General features: G+C 39.6%; 1 protein-coding gene across 1 annotated transcript; it reads right to left on the bottom strand.

The window, feature by feature from the left end:
- Positions 1-6,442: 6,442 nt before the first annotated feature.
- Positions 6,443-8,462, bottom strand: LOC127373590 (D(1)-like dopamine receptor). Its single transcript, XM_051418204.1, has one exon. The coding sequence runs from the start codon at positions 8,432-8,434 to the stop codon at positions 6,938-6,940; it is 1,497 nt and encodes a 498-aa protein (XP_051274164.1). The 5' UTR covers positions 8,435-8,462; the 3' UTR covers positions 6,443-6,937.
- Positions 8,463-18,531: the final 10,069 nt, after the last annotated feature.

Here is an 18,531-nt window from a genome sequence, read left to right as displayed (position 1 = left end):
TGGTAAGAGGTGGGAAGAGTGGGCTGTGAGAACACGGCAGTGGAGTTCTGGATCTAATGACTAACCCGTAAGTTCCCTGATTGAATTGTTGCAGGCAACCGGCGGCTTGGGATGCGAACGATGCTGAGCCGTGGGGCTGGGTCGAGTATCAGAGGCATGTAACCGTCCGGCTCTCGATCTGTGGTCGGGGAATGCTGACCGAATTACGCTGTGGTATGAGGGGAATGGGAAGGTGAATTGTACTGTGATGCGTTCTTTAGAGGGGTATGTAGTTGCTGTTTGCATTCAATTGGACTGAGTGCGGTTAGTGGTTCTCAGTGGATATGAGGGTTGCATGTGGACAGATGTATTGAATGACGAGGTCAGTGCGTATACGTCTGAAAATATATATATTGCGTAAACGTTTTAAGAATTTACCATAAAAAATGAATTATCGTTAAATAAATATTAACTGAATGGGGACCCTAACAAGGGAGGACCGGGCCCGATGGCCAAAACGAGATGTAAGTTCAGACTGATGTATTAAATGGCAAGGTCGACGCATATACGTCTGTAAACTAATTGTTACAATGATGACTCTGAAATAAAACCAATAACTGTTGCAGGGCTTCCTGCTTGCCTGGACTAAGAGGCGAACTGGTATTTTGAACGAACATAGAAAGATGTATTGCGTGTATACGTTTTAAGAATTTCCATAAAAGATTAATTATCGTTAAATAAATATTAACAAGGAAGGAGAGGAGACCCTGGAATGAAGGGAGGACCGGGTCCCGATGGGTCAAAACGAGAGATGTAAGTTCAGACGGATGTATTAAATGGCGAGGTCGGCGCGTATATGTCTGAAAACTAATGTTACAATGATGACCCTGAAATAAAACCAATAACTGTTGCAGGGCTTCCGACCTGGCCCTCTGAGGGGGCTGATGAGGAAGGCTGGACCGTGACGTCATCGGCGTCAACCCGGAAGTGGCGGTGAAGCTCGGCGAGGAAGAGTGGTGCTTTCATGGAAGTGCGTGGAAAGTTGGAGAGGTTTCGCTTTGTTATCGGTGCGTTGGAAGGGTGTGTTTTGCTGAGAGAGGGCGATCCTTGGGCGAGTGGCCATCCACTCGGGTATGTTTACGCCTGAGGGACGGCCGGAGAGACGGCGAGGTGAAGTCGGGTCTTTTTTTTTGGTCTTATTTTTTGTTATGGTCTTACCCGACTCACCATCTGATCCTCATTCTCTTGTCATATCACACATCGTCTCCTGTCTTTGCAGTCCCTGTCCTGCTCACAGTTTTTTCCCTTCCTGCTTCCTGCCCCAGGTCCTCATCTCTTCTGTCACCTGCTACCTAGTATCGTTAGTATATATATATATACACCTTCAAGCCTGTCCTTTGCCACATGGTCAACTATATCTTGCAGCTGTAGATTTCTAGCCTTTTCCCTGCTTTCTCTGGTTTTGTCTTCCGTCTTCTGTGATCTCTCCCTATTGACGGAATATTTCCTATTATTATCGGATTATTTAAGTAAAGGTTATGGTTTGGCATCTCTTCTTGTCTGGGGAAAGCTTAGGGTCAAAATTTAAAAGAAAAAAAGCCTTTAAAAAATCCATCCATCCATCCATCCATCCATCCAACACCCCGACCTACACAGTCTTTATGTTTCAGTAATCTACTAATGCAAAGTCACCAGCAAAGGTTTAATATATCGCTCCTCTCTTTCTGAGCGTACACCTCTCTCAGTCAAATATACAATACAGAAACACTGTGATGATGCACTCTGAGTCTGAGCAGCTGAACCCATAAAAGACACCTGTGGGGTTCAGGGTGTCATCTCCTCTGTGGCCCCTGGGTGCTTCGTCTCTGTTTCAACTCCACTACTGACTGAAGATAAAAGGAGCCAGCCAGAGACATACTGAGTAAGAAAAAACTGAACCGAGCTGAGCAAGCACAACAAAAAGAAAACCTAGAATGTAGTTTTTATTTAATTATCAAGCATTTCTGAGAGGTTCTTGTGACCTGGCCATTGGTCTCCTTAAAGGTTTCTTGATAATTATGTAAGACTTGGACGCCAATTTTGTGGTTGAACTATTACAAAGAGTACCAGATACAGAGAATATTGTGACGTTACATGTAGGTTAAGCACCTCCTAGTGGTTGCTTTAAATAATGCTGTCACCTTAATGTTGTTCTCTATTGGTTATTTCTCACCATGTCGGTAGGGTTGTAGTACCAGCCATTTTGCTTTGAGATTAGTACAACAAAGCATTTATGCTTCACAACCTTGGACAAGCTTTGATTGTGAGTTATATTACATGTTTTATCTTTATGGATAAGTATTTATGCATATTGTGGTATTTTATTTCATATTTGGTGAGATAATTACTTTTATGTGTAGTGCAGCCATCTGCTTAATTTCAACATGTACATTTCTACACAGGTTTTTAGTTACATTAACAACATTTCTTGTGTATTTGCTCTCAGTTTCAAAGAGTTGTTGGGAAAAACCCTGTAAGCAAGCTGATAAAGACAAACGAGTAAACAGCCCTCAACTTTACTTACACATCTGACTTATCATTTCACCTTTTTAGTACCTAATAAATCTGTTTCGCGATCTGTCACTTCATGTAGAGCGACACATGCAGGGGACAGAATAAATATAAATGTACTGGTGGTTCCAGTTTAAAAGCAGCATATATATTTATATATATATATATCTTTCCTTCCTGCACTGCAGTATGTGTAAAAAAAAAAATGTTTACCTTCAATTTATTTTTCTATTAACCTGATGTAGAGAAGTACTGAAGTGATCATGAATCATTGTTTTACACCAAGTAAGGAAGTATTTTATGTTTTATGGCTGAGAGAATATATATTTGTTGTGTATAAAAAAAGTAATTTGCACAAAAGAAAAACATACAGCATGTTATCCTACATTGTAATATCACTACTTTTGAGAAGATGTCAAAACTCCCTACAAGACCTCTTAGGGGGTAGTGCTGCAGTCAACAGTCAACACATAGACATATATTATAGCTAACCAGCTGGACCCTACACAAAAGCACTGGTGGACTCAAGGGTGGGCAGATGGGATCCCCCCATGTTTGAAAAATACTGCCGCAAAAATGCCTTCTTGGATGCCCCTACACTAAAAAAGTAAAGCAAAAGCATTGGTTAAACATAAAAAAGTGATCGATTACACAAACTATTTAACATTGACTCAATGTAAATCATTTATTCAGTTTAACCAATATTTTTTAACCCCGTGCAAACCATTTTCTGTATTATTGAGCAAACCACTTATTTCAAGTTATTTTAATTTAAAAAACTTAATTGTCCACTTAAACTCCATGTAAACCATTTTTTGAGGTTTGTATCGAATAATTTGCTATAAATACATGTGTGGTAAAGAGGCCCTATAGAGTGCCAAAACTAACCCTTACTATGCCGCACCATAATGCATCACAACTTCCTGCGTGCTGATGCCATTTTATCTTTTTCGCCCCTATCAGCCACTAAGCAAAAGTAATGTCATTTAAACAAAAATAACTAAAAAAAATTACAAGTAGAAAACTTGAGCAATCTTCCTCTCCTCAACTCCCAGTTTTTCTTTGCCCCATCAAACGGATCAGAATCTGCCTTAGCATATGAAGAAAAAATTTAATTTAAAAAAGCAGAAATAGTCTTTTTTGTGGCGTGGTCACTTTTGGTCCCATAATTTCTGCAGTGGCTGACAAGAGATGTCACGCTTGTGAGAATAACTGCAGAAAATTAGCATAATGTACCTTCAGGGAGAGGCAGGTTGTTCATCGGTGACTCAGAGATTACCTGACCAGACTTTCTGAGCTCCCCTCTAGCCATCATGAGCTCTGTACTAACACAAAGCTCCTTCTTTTGAGAAAAGCTTCTAATAACTGTGGACATGTTTTTCATGGCTCTGATTCGCCTGAATTTCTTTCCCCTGCATATAATACACCAGCAACTGCATTCAAAGCTCTGACCTGTGACCTCCTTATGTTCAATTTAACAAATCAGTTAGCTTGGGTGTTTTTCATAGTAGTAGTAGTAGTGTTTTCCTGTTTTTTGTTCTATATTAAATGCCATTAAAGGCTGTGATTGTCACTTAAATAACTGTAATAAAACACTTTCTGCTTTGTTTCAAATGCAAACAGCTTAAATCTCCCCTCAAATGGTTTTCTGTGTTTTTCAAACCTGGCTGATTATTTGACTGATTCTTGGCCTACTTTTCCTCAGAGGGCTGTAATGAAGCACGTATTAACCAGCTTATCAGCTATGATTGCTCTCTGCATTAATATTAAAACTCTGCTTTCACACTAATTCCTTATTAATGACTTTAACTTTCTAAAGACAAAACCAAAATACAATGAGGGTGGGTGGTGGCAACCTCTTTTGTTGTGGACCTGGTCTTTATTAACAGCCTCAACAGTTCTTTTATATTTTATACTTTAATACAGAAGCTTTGCACTAACTTACTTTTAATTCTTAACTAGGACTGCAAAATTAATCAATATTATTGAATTCGCAATATGGCCAAGTGCAATATGTAAATCACAATAAGCTATAATTTTTTGATAAAGGTCAAATGTGTCAAAACAGCATTATAACTAAGTACTGTAGTGCTGCAGAGATTACTGGGCCTACAAATCTTGTGAATCATATCACAATTGCAGTATTTGTCAAAAGACAGTGCCCATTTTCCAAAAATACCACAATTTTTTGTCAGATTTCCTTCCTAATGCTGATTTCACTTAAAGGTCCAGTGTGCAACATTTAGGAGGATCTATACGCAGAAATTAAATAGAATATGCATAACTGTTTTTATTAGTGTATCATCAACTGAAAATAAGAATTGTTGTTTTCATTACCTCAGAATGAGCCGTTCTAACTACAGACACCATGGGTGGCCTTACGTTGAAGCCACTATGTTAGACAGCCATGTTTCAACAGTAGCCCAGAGGGGACAAATCAAACACTGATGCATTTTGCGGCCTCTGTAGTTTCTCCTTCACGCTTGAAAGGGGAGGGTGAAGTGACCGAGTTTAAACCGCTAGATGCCACTAAATCCTACATACTGTACCTTTTCAATTCATAAACTATGAACATTAGGTTTGATATTTGTACAAAATAGGTAAATTGTCAGTTAAAGCTGCAGTAGGCAATTTTAATTAAAATATTTTTGTGGTAATTGCTGAAACTTTCACTATATCCTGACAGTAGTACACAAGACACATAATTTGTGAAAAAATCATGTTCCTCTAGCTCCTCCTAGTGCTCCTAATGGGAATAAGACTATCAGGCCCGATGGATTCGTACAAATTCTATTAGGAGCACTAGGAGGAGCCAGAGGAACCTGATTTCTTTCACAGATTATTTCTCACTTTTCTACTGTCAGGATATAGTGAAAGCTTAAGCAAATATGATATAAGGTTATTTTTATACATACCTACTGCAGCTTTAACATTCAGTCACCCTTAATTGTTGGGTAAGTTTACATTCAAGTGTACTGCAACACCCGAGTATCGGCAACCAAACTGATTGCACTGTTGAAATAAAACTGAATTCAGAAGAAAAACACGTTCAGAGAATAATTTGAATTTAGTCCAAAATTTTGGTGCAGCACAATCATATCTCAATTCTCATATACTAGATGAGAATGCACCACCTGGGACAATTTCTGCAAATCAGGACATCAATGTTAAACACTAAATATGGATATTACCTGGTCATCCTGAGTTTCTGCAGATTTAATTTTCATATGTACTGGAATTATGGATTCCTTGACCTTCCCTCTAGAAAGCAGAGGACATCACTAAAATATTGCATGGTGCTGATAAATAGTTGTCTGTAATTTGAAATGTAGGCAATTTGGAGTAAAGAGGATAAAAGAAGTCAAAATTCTGGCATTGTCATTTGAAGGTGCTTCAACATTAAAGTTTCCTTCACAGAAGCAAAGGGTTGGTTTGCATATTTGGCAGCTCTGTCCCATTAAATGTTCTACCAGCACAGATTTTGTTCCTCCCTAAATCCTCAACATATTCTCTTCCGCTTGTGTCAAACATCAAACTTACTCACAACACTTCACCTATATTTATTTTTCTTTTATGATTCATATTTTATATTTACATACATTGCAGATACTGAATAATTGAAACATCCAATGGTTCAGTGTAATAAATTGGGTTTAATGTCTGACAAAGCTGTTTTTATCTCCAACCTTCAGGGATGGATCTAGAGAATATGGAGACTTTAATGGGTGGCAGAAAAGATATATAATACAAAAATAATCACATCCTTGGAAAAGTCCTTAAATTAATATATCTTTACATTAATAATTATAATGTAAATCACATTATTGGGGCACATTTATAAAGCATTGAATAGAAATATCTAAAGGTCATTAGAAATCCACAAATCATTCCAAATACGTTTTTTTTTTTTATTGAACATAAGCCTATAACTTAGATAAAAGTATGGCGATTACAGATAATTCAACCATATGTAATAATTTTCATTTTTAAAATGGTATTTTTATAATTCATCCAAATTAATTTGACAACTCTAATATAGCCGATACATACAATATGGGGTGGCAATACCACCCCTCTAGATCCAGCCCTGCCAACTTTACTGTATCAAGTATGTCTAAAACTAAATCTGCTTTCATACGTGTAAACACAAAAATTAAACAGAACAATCCAGCAGCCACATCAATAAATTCTGCCATTTTATCTGAAGCTTACGGCTATACCATCTCTCTCATGGGGTTCTCCAGATTTTGAAAGGTTGGTTATAAAGTCTTTAAGTCCTCCATCATTTCAAATAAATCGAAACATTGTGGAGGATTACAGCTGAATTTAAGTTTATGTTTTTATTTTGAAGGCCACCCAGCCTAACTTCCTGTTTGATTTTGTCGGTCAGTTCAGTACAGTTTCTGTCCTATCCATCCTGGAGGACTTGTCCTGGTATTAGAGCTTCACTCTCCGGCCCCGCCGCTGAGGTGAACGGCGTGATCGTTTCCAAGGAGATTTCCGGGTCATCCTCGAGCTGGACGGTGGCAGGAAGCAGCAGCAGTCTGTTGTCGCTCCGGGAACCATTGGAGATCATCGACTCCTCATCAAACTGAGCACTCATGTCCTCCAGGTGGTCGGAACCGACGTTAATCGTGCGGGGATGCTGCTGCGGCTGCGCCGGGACTAGCGCCTCCTTGTGGAGCGTCGTGTCGTGGTGGTAAGAAACAAGCTCGTCGCTGAAGTTCACCGCTTCCACCGCGTTGTTTGAGCAGATTTGGTTGCAGCCCAGAATGGTGGCAAAGGCCCGACGGAAGTCTGCGTTGAATGCGTAGATGACGGGGTTGAGGGAGGAGTTGGCCCAGCCGAACCAGACGAAGACGGTGAAGGTGGTGTCGCTGACACAGGGTGGGTCGCAGAACGGGACCGTGCAGTTGAGGACGAAGAAAGGCAGCCAGCAGAAGACAAACACCCCCATGATAATGGAGAGCGTCTTTAGGACTTTGGTTTCCTTCTTAAACGACGACTTCAATGAGGCTTCATCGTTGGGTCTGTGCTGCTGATGCTGGTTTCGGTTCACACCATGGCCTTGGTGCTGAGCCTGCTCTGCCGCCCTCTCCAAGGACGTGATCCTACGGATCTGGGTCTGAGCAATCCTGTAGATCCGGGTGTAGGTGGCGATCATGATCACCACCGGAATGTAGAAGCTGATGAAGGAGGAGGAGATGGCGTAGGTTTTGTTCAGGTTGGCAACGCAGCTCTTGGCGACAGCGCTGGCGTTGAAGTTGCTGCTGTTCGTGAAGTTCCTGCTGATGGAGGCCATCATCTCCAACACCTCCTCCTTCACCTCTTCTTCTGCCTCCTCCCCGGCCTGGTGCCAGTTGAGCTGAACTGGGATGAAGGAGATCAGGATTGACAGCGTCCACGCCACCCCGATCATGATAAACGCAACCCGGTGAGTCATCTTCCGCTCATACTTGAATGGGCTGGCAATGGCCCAGTACCGGTCCACGCTGATTATGCACAGGTTCAAGATGGAGGCCGTGGAGCACATGATGTCAAAGGCAATCCAGACCCCGCAAAACCGTCCGAACAGCCACGTGCCGGTCACCTCGGTGATGGCCTCCCAGGGCATCACCAGCACGGCCACGAACAGGTCGGACACGGCCAGCGAGATGACGAAGAAGTTGGTGACTTTGGAGCGCAGGTGGCGGAACCTGACCACGGCAGCGCACACCAGCGTGTTCCCGAGCAGCGTGGACACGATGAGCAGGAAGAGGACGCAGCCGACGAGGACGCGCAGTCCGCCGCTCCCTCCACCGCTGCCCTCCTCCTCCTCCTCGTCCTCTTCCTCCTCCTCACCGCTCGTCCCGTCCAGCTCTGACAGAACTTGGGTTAAATTACTCCACGTCGTGTAGTTGTCCATGTTTCCCCAACAGAAAGAGAGATTAGAAGAGGTAATTAATATCCACATGTAAAACTACTCCTCTTCTTTCCTCCTGGCGCTGGAACCATCCTCTGAGCTCTGCGAACAATAGAAATAGTAAAGAAAAGGCGACTGTCTTCAATAGAATTCCTGTATCTGATGCGTCTTTTTGAAATGAGATCCAGCTCCGGCTCAGAAATTAAAAGAGTATTAAAGATCAAAATAAAATAAATATAAATAAAACAAATAATAATAAATTAAAAGCAGAGATAATAATAAATCCTGCCTAAATTCAGTCCCTCTACGGGGGGGGAAAAAGGTCTCTGTCCTGGTCTTTAGTCCCAGTGTGACTCATAGTGGACCTCTCTTGGTGTGACGCGCTCAGACTCACAGTCAGGTGGACGCCGCTGCGTTACCTCCTCAGCGCGGGTAATAGATTACTGTCATCCAATCCAGTGTAGAGCTCTTAATCAAAAGTTCAAACGAAAAGTCCACGTCAGAATTTATCAGTGTGATTATGCTGAATCATAGTTTCTGTCAGAGGAGGGAAAAAGGTCTGGCAACTGATTCTGTGCGTTATTGGCACACATTGGCTCTCCTGCGTTTCCGTGATTCGTTTAAAGGAGATTTTGACTTATGGTCGTAAAAACAGGGATCCAAAATGTTATTTGCAAGGAACAGTAAGTAACCACACAGCATGCCTACACTTTAACAGGTGATAACCAGACTGATGACCATAATGGCAGTATTGTTGGATCTGAATTAACACGGACAGAAGCAGGGAGTATCACACAGCATTTCATCTTTAAAATGCAGAAATAAACAGCCAGACAGAACAGAATTTATTTTCATAAACAGCTGGCTGCAATACAAACATTTTTTACTTCCTCCTAAATCTTCATTAATATATTCAGTCCTGTGTGCTTGTGTGATCTGATTTTATTTCATATAACAAATAGAATAGAATAATAACAATAAGATGATAGTGTTGGTGCTTGTGCTTTTTTTCTTTTCTTTCAGACAATAAGCAAAAAAATAGGACATGTATGGCTCTGAGCCTGTCTACAAGTTTCATATATTATACACATGTCCACATATAAAACTGTCCTTGAGCAAAAAGCATAAAGACATAAATAATGCATTTATTATTTTCACATACACTCAACAAAACCACAGTTCTGGACACACACACTACAGACAGTTCAGTGAAACACATTCACAACCTGTCGTTAAAGAGAAAAAAACCCTCTGAACAATGTCCACATCATCATGTCCATCCCAGATGAATACAGTCGTGCAGAAGCATCACTCATATTCTAGAGCTTAATGGCTGAAGTATATTTAACAATATTATTGTAATGACAAAGACGTATCTCAGTAACAACTAGCACATTCTCATTTAAAAGACCATACACCAATAATTAATTAAAGTATTCAATAAATGACTAAGAATGGGCAGCTCTTCTAAATACAAAAACATTTGACCAATCTGAGATCAGTTTCTCTCCCACATCTTTTTGAATGCATGTGCTGCTTAATGGTATGGAACCATTAAAGAACATTAAATGCAATGTTCTCATTAACCAAATGCCAGATCATTCTGTAGGTTGTGAGGAGGCCCTCTGCTGGTCAGAGCTGTTTTATTCTAAACTGCTGATCTTCTGTCAGATTAAATTCTCTTTGGGAAGAGCGGCAGGGGCTAATCTAGAGAAATATTCATGGGGTGGCATGGAGGCTTTAAGGGGTGTCGAAAAACATATGCTGATTTTAATCCTGGATTTTGCCTGGACAAAAACTTAAATTATCAAATTTTTTAACATATTCTTAAACTTATTTTAAATCATTGTGTTAAAACAACATTTGACAACAAACTGGGGTTTCCATGCCACCTTTCTAGATCCGCCACTAAAGAGTTCAGGAGGGTTTAGAGTTATTTCATTTAAGGGAGAGAACATTAATACCTCAGCTGTTTTCTTGTGGGTCTTTCTCTTTTGTATGTGAATTCAAATATAATCTGCAGCTCCAGAAGAGTTTGAAAGAAGAAAAATATTTTAACGATTTTAAACGTAACTGGTGCAGTTCAGGTTAAGGTATCAAGAATGCAATAGTGAAGGTTTTTTGCCACACAAAGATTTAACACATTGAAGGACAAATCAATTATTCCTGGTGACAGTCATTCTATTCATACTTGCATCTTGAATGAAAAGGTTGGTTTGACATTTGTAACTGTCAAAAAAGAGGGACTCAAAAGCTTGGGTGGTTTTGAATCAAAGGTATGTTAATTGTCCAATTAATTTGGGGGCTTTGGGGCTTACATTTCTTTAATGATATAAAGTCAACTTAAAGAAAATTAGTCAATGGAATAAACTGGAGTTATATCACCAATACTGAGTTAAACAACTGAATTACTACTTCAACAATACATTTTGATTTTGGTTAAATTCATGGGAATACATTTTTTGGAGGATTAAGTTATGTTAGCTTACTTCTTTTATTGAGATATGCTGTTTGGATTTACATTAATGGAGGAGAGGGAGACACAGGGGAAACAACACTTAATGGCAACTTGCCATCATATATCCCGTAGTCATTTTTTGACTTGTTCAAGTGATTGGCTAAGACTCTAAACACTAAATCTGGGAAAACTGCTTTAAGTTTTTGTGTGGCTCACACTTGTAACCTGTATCTGTAGGCCAGTGTGTGTGTGTGTGTGGGGGGGGGGGTTGTGAGGTTTAAAAATATACACAGTAGTATATCTCAACATTGTGTTCATTTCTGCAAATAAAACTAAATGAAATTGTTATTTTTAAGATTTAGATATCAACTCTAAAGCCCTGAACACAAGCTATTTTTACAGAGCCTTCACTCTCTGAGAAACAGCCTCATCCTGCATTAGGGTTAAACAATGGTTAAACCAACCAAAGAGCTAATAGAACAATAAGACACTGAATTGGTCAAAAAAAAAAAAAAAAAAGCTACTAAGTATATATGAGTGATAAAAATAAAAAGGGGTTGTCAGTGTACTAACTAATAGAAAAGGGGTCCCTTAAAGAAAAAAGGTTGGGAACCACAGCTGTAGGCAGAGGTGTAGACTCAAGATGAAAATTTTGACTTAAAATCATAAAAAGACTTGACACTCAACTTGGACTTTAACAGTGACTCGTGACTTTACTTGGACTTGAGCCTTTTGACTTCAAAATACTTGATACCTTTACCCCTAGTCCAAAGATTAACAAGTTTGTTATTAAAAAAGTGTGCCACAAATCACTTCTTTTCGGTTCATTTCCTAAAACAATACAGCAAGTCAACACTTAATTCCCCAGATCCACTTTGTTTGAACCTATCTAACAGCATCCAAGTTGCAGGAGAGAATCACGAAGAACTAACGTTGCGTTACTGAGCGCCAGCTGGAAAAAAATATTTCTTTTTATCCATTCTGTTGCTAAAATGGCATTGCATTTGTTGAAGAGTGCATTATGATTTGTTTAGGATTCAAAACATAAAGTTTAGGACCTGGGACTTGACTTGGGTCATGTCAGTCTTGACTTGGGATTTGAGTGTAAAGACTTGAGATTTAGTTGTAATTTGGTCCCACCTCTGCCTAGAGTCAATTTAAACCCATGATTACAAACTACTACTGCTAATAAAAGTTAACTGTTTTGAATTATGTTCCCTGTTGGGGTTTTTGGTATATCTATTCTGCTTTACCTGTACTGTCAACATCATTGATATTTGAGCTTTAAATAAAGGTTGAATGGTTAATTCAGAGAAGAACGGTTTTCTTACAGCAGCGTTGTGGAGCGAGCACTGACGAAGCTAGATGAGACCTGCAGGTGAGAGGGAGATGTTTTTTAAAAAAAATAATTAAAATATTTACCAGGAAAATGTTTATTATCCAGCCGCGGTTGTGCTGTGTTTTGTGTTGTTCACAAAAACAACAGTTACTGAAGTCAAGGGCAGAGTCTGCTTTGGAGAAAGCAAGCAAGGGCATTTCTTTTTCATGCACCAAACTTAAAAAGGATTTTATATCTGTGGCTCACTAAAATAATGGCCTCACATTTGCACATCAAACACTGACCTTGACTTTGTTTATCTACATCCATATATGTTTAACTTGTTTATCACCTTTAGTTTGACTTGAATTTTGCAGCCCAGTAAAGTTCCCACAACTTATTTTGTGAAAACATGTGTCATTTAAGTTGAGCTGATCATCTTTGTATCACAGCTGTCCTGAATCATCACCACTCTGATCTAGTTTAATTGCAAAACACTGCCTGATCAAAATTCATAAAGCTTCATAAAGACTGATATGGAAAACTCTGAAAACATTTTATTCTCAATCTGATTATCTGCACTTCCTCCTCTGTAATTACTATTGATTGAATGAAGGAAACCCAATAAAAGCTGATGGATTTAAGAAAGAAATTAACTCTTATAATAACTGAAATGATGATGGTGAATTTGGACTACAATAATTGCAATAGACCTTTTTCACAGCAGACATTTTGATGTGTAGGTAAAGCACAGATCAGATGCAGCCACCAGATGGCGCCACCTATCTGCTGTTGAAACTCCAACACAGAGTAAACTTATCCAGTTAGTCATAAGTCATTCTTTTTGTCCATTCAAACTTTTATTTTAGATTATATGGTGGTGAACACATAAGGACCTCAGCATACTGGAGCCATTACCACTGTAAAAAGGGTTGTTGTTTAGCAGCTGTTGAGGACATTGAATGCACCACAAAGGAGAGATTTGAACATAACAAAATTAAATAGTCATGGCATTATGATGGATAGAAAGCAAGATTTTATTCTCAGTTTTAGTTTCAGTGTACTAATAAACTGAAAACAATGGCTGCCTGTAAGGTCTAAAAGCTAATGATTTGGAAGACATTAGGCAGGAGGGTAGAGGGAATGTGTTTATTGTCAAAGCTCTGTGTATTGGTATGTTTTTTAGTGATGAACCCACAATGTATGTGACTCTGCAGCCCCACTGAGCTCTTTTGGATCCTAGTTTTGGTTTTGTGACACATTAACTGTCTGATTCTGTCTGAGTTTTTATGAAACAAGCTCTACCTGTCCATTAGCTGGTGAACGCAGTGGAACATTTAGCAGCTAAAGTGAATACTGGACTTGCATTCATAGCGTGGACACAAACACATCTCCAACAGGACGTTGTTTGCTAACATAATAGTCCTAACAGCTTTTTTTTTAGCACCGTGGAGGCCAAACATCTGTATTTGTGTAGAGCATGCTGCTTATCAACTATAAGCATGCTTCACTCCAGTTAAAAACATTTTCCTCCTACGGACTCTGTAGAAGAGCACCTGCTCCCTCTGTAAGTAATAACGACTCATTCTAAGGTAACAAAAACACAATGATTCTTATTTGCAGGAGATTATACATTATTGAAATAAAATGTATATTGTTTTACTTTACTCTGTGGGGACAAATTTTAGTTTTGGACCGTGAGCGTGACGCCATTTTGTCAAGTCCTCAGTTGTTGTTGTTTTTTAATTTTAGAATTAGGTTTAAATGCACAATATGTAATTTTGTTTGATGAAGTAGTGTGGGATCATGAGAGTTGTTGTTTTCACCACCATTGCAGTCAGCTTCTCCCCATTAGGATTCTTTCAGTGTTCATGGTTCAGGAGGTTTCTACCGGGAGCCCAGTTATCCACAGAGGTCTCCTCCTCTCCAAAGCAAACAGACCCGCTGATTAAAACCGCTAAAAACACTGAATAAAGCCGTTCCACCTTAAAAATCTCTGATTCTGATTTTCAATTCACTGATGAAGGACGTCCAGGAGGGGCTACGAGCCGAGCTGCTGCTAACGTTAGCTCAGCTTACTTCTCTGATAACTTAAAAACCAGACGTCTGGTGACTAAAATCCTTCATCCGGTTGTTAAAACTGCATAAAAAAAGGTAATTTATGGACAGCTTCAGACAACCACAACGCTGACGCATGGACAAAGATGCCATAGACAGGCGACTGGTAAAACGCAGTGTTACCTGAATAAAATGACAAATTTCTCAGAATTTAAACGTTGTTGGAAACATTTGGGATAATGGAAGTACTAAACTCAACTACATATAGAACATAGGTCTAGTGTTTATAGACATTTTAATGCAGAAATGTTACAGATTATAGCTTTACGTTAGTGAATGTATAATCTGGATAAGGGTCCTCACAATTATAGAAGTACTGTTATTGTTTGTCTGTTTGCATTTTTCAGTGTGCGCTCTGGTGAGTGTGTTTTTAAGACACGAACTCTGTGTGTGTGTGTGTGTGTGTGTGTGTGTGTGGGACATACCTGAACTTTCTGCTTCTCTTTTTTTTTAACAGCTCAAATTCTTTGTGGTTGCTACTGTACACTTTGTTTTTACATGTGCTAATTTAATGTGTACCTGCACATTATGTGTGTGTGTTGGCGTGCACTCTGTGGCGAGGTGAAGGCAGAGTCATCTCTGACGCAGGCAGGTGATCGTGCTGAACCGCAGCGTGTCTCCTCCTCACCTGCAGCTAAGCCCGCCGGCAGATCTGGTGGAGGCTGACGGTTCGACGCCGAGGTGAAGAGTTGAAACTCTAATCACTGTTTTGGTTTGACTGTTTAGAGGGCGGGGACGACTGCTTAGTCTGTGTGGGGGATGTTTGTGTAAATGTGTGTCTTTGTTGTTGTGTATGTTAATTTGAGTGTATTTGAATAGGCGTGAATAAGGGTCTTTGTGCGTGTGCATGCATGTGCAGAATTATGAGTTGTCTCTGTGTTGCTAATTTGACTAAATAAACTCTAAAGACATGTTTCTAGTCCCTTTAACAAACCAGTTCCTGCTGTAAAATCAAAGGTCTATATGTATGTGTGTGTGCATGTCTGCATTGTGTGTGTATGTGCGGTAAAGTTGAACTTGCATGAACCCGTCGTGCAGTGAATTCGCCGGTGATCGTCTCTGCCTGTCGGAGGATTCTCGCTAACATAAACAGAGTTTGGAAGGGCGTGGCTCACCTGCAAGCTCATCCGGATAATTAAAAAGAAGCAAAAGAGAAACTGGATTAAAAGTGTGTATAAACTATACAGAGCTTTTAATGAGATGGATTACACTGTGAAGTGAATTGGGTCATCTGATGACAAAATTCACAGGACCTTTTGCATGATCAGCCCATTGGCAACCCCAGTGGTTTTCAAACTCTGGCATGCCCCTCTTTAGAAACTGGAAAAAGTTTGCAACCCATATCCAGGGGCGTGTCCAGACTTTTCCAACTAGGGTAGCACAAGTGGGGCACTGACTTGTGCAGAGGTGTCTCATCTTTCCACTAATTTCCAATTTATACAATTCCAGTACTGTTTAATTCAGTTCAGTCCAATTCTATTTGTTTAGCGCCAATTCAAAACAGAAGTTATCTCAGGACACTTTTCAAATAGAGCAGGTCTAGTACTCCTTATAACATTCACAGAGACCCAACAGTTCCCACCATGAGCAAGCACTTGGCGACGGCAGCAAGGAAAAACGTCCTTTTAAGAGGCAGAAACCTCGGACAGACCCCTCGGCTCTGGGTGGGTGGCTGCCTGCCTCGACCAGTTGGGGTGAGATAGAGAGAGAGAGACAGAGAGAGAGAGAACAGAGGTAACGACAGAAGGACAGAGACAAAGGTGCACAGCAACAACAGTAGCAACAACTACTCTAATAGCAGTGACTGATGATGATGATGATGATGATGATGATGAACATGTTTAGGGACCCCAGTATGCAGAAATATTAACTTGGCAAAAGTAACAATGAAATGAAGTGGCACTTGGGGTAGCCGATTTGATTTCAGGCTTCCCCTCTGGAAACTCCCTTGCCCACATCCTACAATTTTTAGCAATCATTAACAATAATAGGGGAACCACAAGTAATAAAAAAAGATTTGAATTTTAGTGAAATAAAGGTCAGCACAACAGCACTGGCAAACTTAAATCATATTTACTCAACGTAGTTCCACAATCCCTAGTGGGCCCACCCCGCAGTCTGAGAGCCTCTGGGCTACACCAACACTTTAAGTTATTGCTGACTTTTCTTTAAGGTTTAACTTTTTTTCTTCCAGACAGAGAGGCAAAGCTGTAGTTCATTTCAGTACACCGTGAAAAACCACTTGTAGAGACTTGAAATTTGTTTGATATCATCAGGCGAATCGATCACACTGAGCACCTTTTTGTAAATTAAATTAAATGTAACTCAAAGGAGAATTCAGTTTTTTTCAACCATAGTTTTTTACATCATACTTATCAATAAGTTACGATACTAACACTTTCATTACACACACATTTTTTATTTTAGGAATTATGCATGACATATTTTTTTGATTAACATAAAAATCATACCCCATGTATCCCTGCAGTATCCCCATTTGAGAAACAATGAGCGTTTCCAGTGAGCCAACATGCACAATAGCAGCACCCTGACTGTTTGACCTGAACGGCGCTCAGTTAGTGTCAATGGTAACACCTGAGTTTACCTTACTATTTTGTCGAAATGGCTGCTGTGAGAAAGGTCTAAACAACATCTCACATGTTCATCATGAATGGCCACCAACAGAAGTCAACATTATGGCGAGGTGTGTTGTTATCTTCATTTCCATTACTTAAAGGTCTGGTGTTTAACATTTAAGAGGATTCATAGGTATGTTTTCAGTGTATCAATAAGAATTGATGTGTTTTTGTTACCTTAGAATGAGCCGTTTTTATCTATAGAAGCCATATTTCTACAACAGCCCTGAATGGACAAACCAAACTAGATAGGGCCTTTCATGTTTTTCTCGGCCACAGTAGTTTCTCCTACACACTTCACAGCCTGTTCTCATTCCCAGGTCGTCAAATACAGACGCGAGCGGTGTTAACTTAGCTGCAATCTGAAACCTGACCGCTATATGCCACTAAATCCTACACACTGGTCCTTAAACACTTTGAGATTGTGTTACTGTATGAAAATGAAGCGTAGAGATAAAGTGACTGTTGCACACAAATGGAGAAAGACGGACAACTTCCTCTGCACTATGTGGTCTCTTCTTCGCTCTGCACTGAGAAGAGAACTTCAATGTTGGTCAGGGTGTATAACATATTTTATCCCTAGCTAAGGGTTTATTAAATAACATCACTGAAAATGTGCGAGAAAAGCAGAGGAAGAAATAAAAGAAAGTCAATGCTGACCCACTGCTGAACTTTGGAGAAATAATGACCCTGGAGAACAAGTGTGTCTGTTATCGCGGCGGACATGCTTGTTTTAGATCTTATCCCAGTTTTCAGGGTTCATGTGTTTTGGAGTTAATAGTTTTTATTTGCTGTGTTTGCTCCAGGTTTTAAGAAAATACTAACTTCACTGTCAAGATATTTTTAGTGTTTCCCTTCCAAGGGCAGATCTAGAGAAATATTCATGGGGTGGCCAGAGGGTGCCATCGAGACTTGAAGAGATGTCTGATATCACAATCGCATATATTAATATTTGTTTGTAAAATTTGTTGGCAGGATTTTTATCTGACTGGTTTAAAGGTTTTGGATAATTAGCTCCATGTAGAGAAGTAAGTGGTCCTTACTTGTGATACAGTATTCCAAGAAGAACCATTCTTTATATATAATACTTTATGTAAAGAAAAGACTTTAAACAACAAATTGTACTTGTATTTGTATTCTCCCATTTGCCTCTGTGATTCCCAGAGAGACAAAGAGATTGAGAGAGGTCCAGTCATAAATCCTGCTGTTTGACAGCAAACACACGGCAGGGTCACCATGAACAACACACACACACACACACACACACACACACACACACACACACACACACGTGGTCTGTAGCCCCTGGCTGCTGAGAGGCTGCACTGTAAAACCTGATAACACATTTTAATAAAAATAAGTAAATTAACGAAAATGAATCCCCCAAAAAATAAAAATAAAATTGTCACTCATTCACATGAATTAAACCTAACTCAGAAATGGATTGTTGAAACAACTCATTTGTTTAGAGTGCACTAAAATTTGTACAGGCAATATAATTCCAGTGTGTTTCATTCATTTTCTTGAAGCTGACTTTCTTGATAATGACTCATTATAAAACTGTAAACAT

Source organism: Dicentrarchus labrax, unplaced genomic scaffold, assembly GCF_905237075.1.
Source record: "Dicentrarchus labrax unplaced genomic scaffold, dlabrax2021, whole genome shotgun sequence".
NCBI lineage: Eukaryota > Metazoa > Chordata > Actinopteri > Moronidae > Dicentrarchus > Dicentrarchus labrax.
The sequence above is the reverse complement of the archived record's forward strand: the minus strand, read 5'-3'. Positions and strand labels throughout refer to the sequence as shown.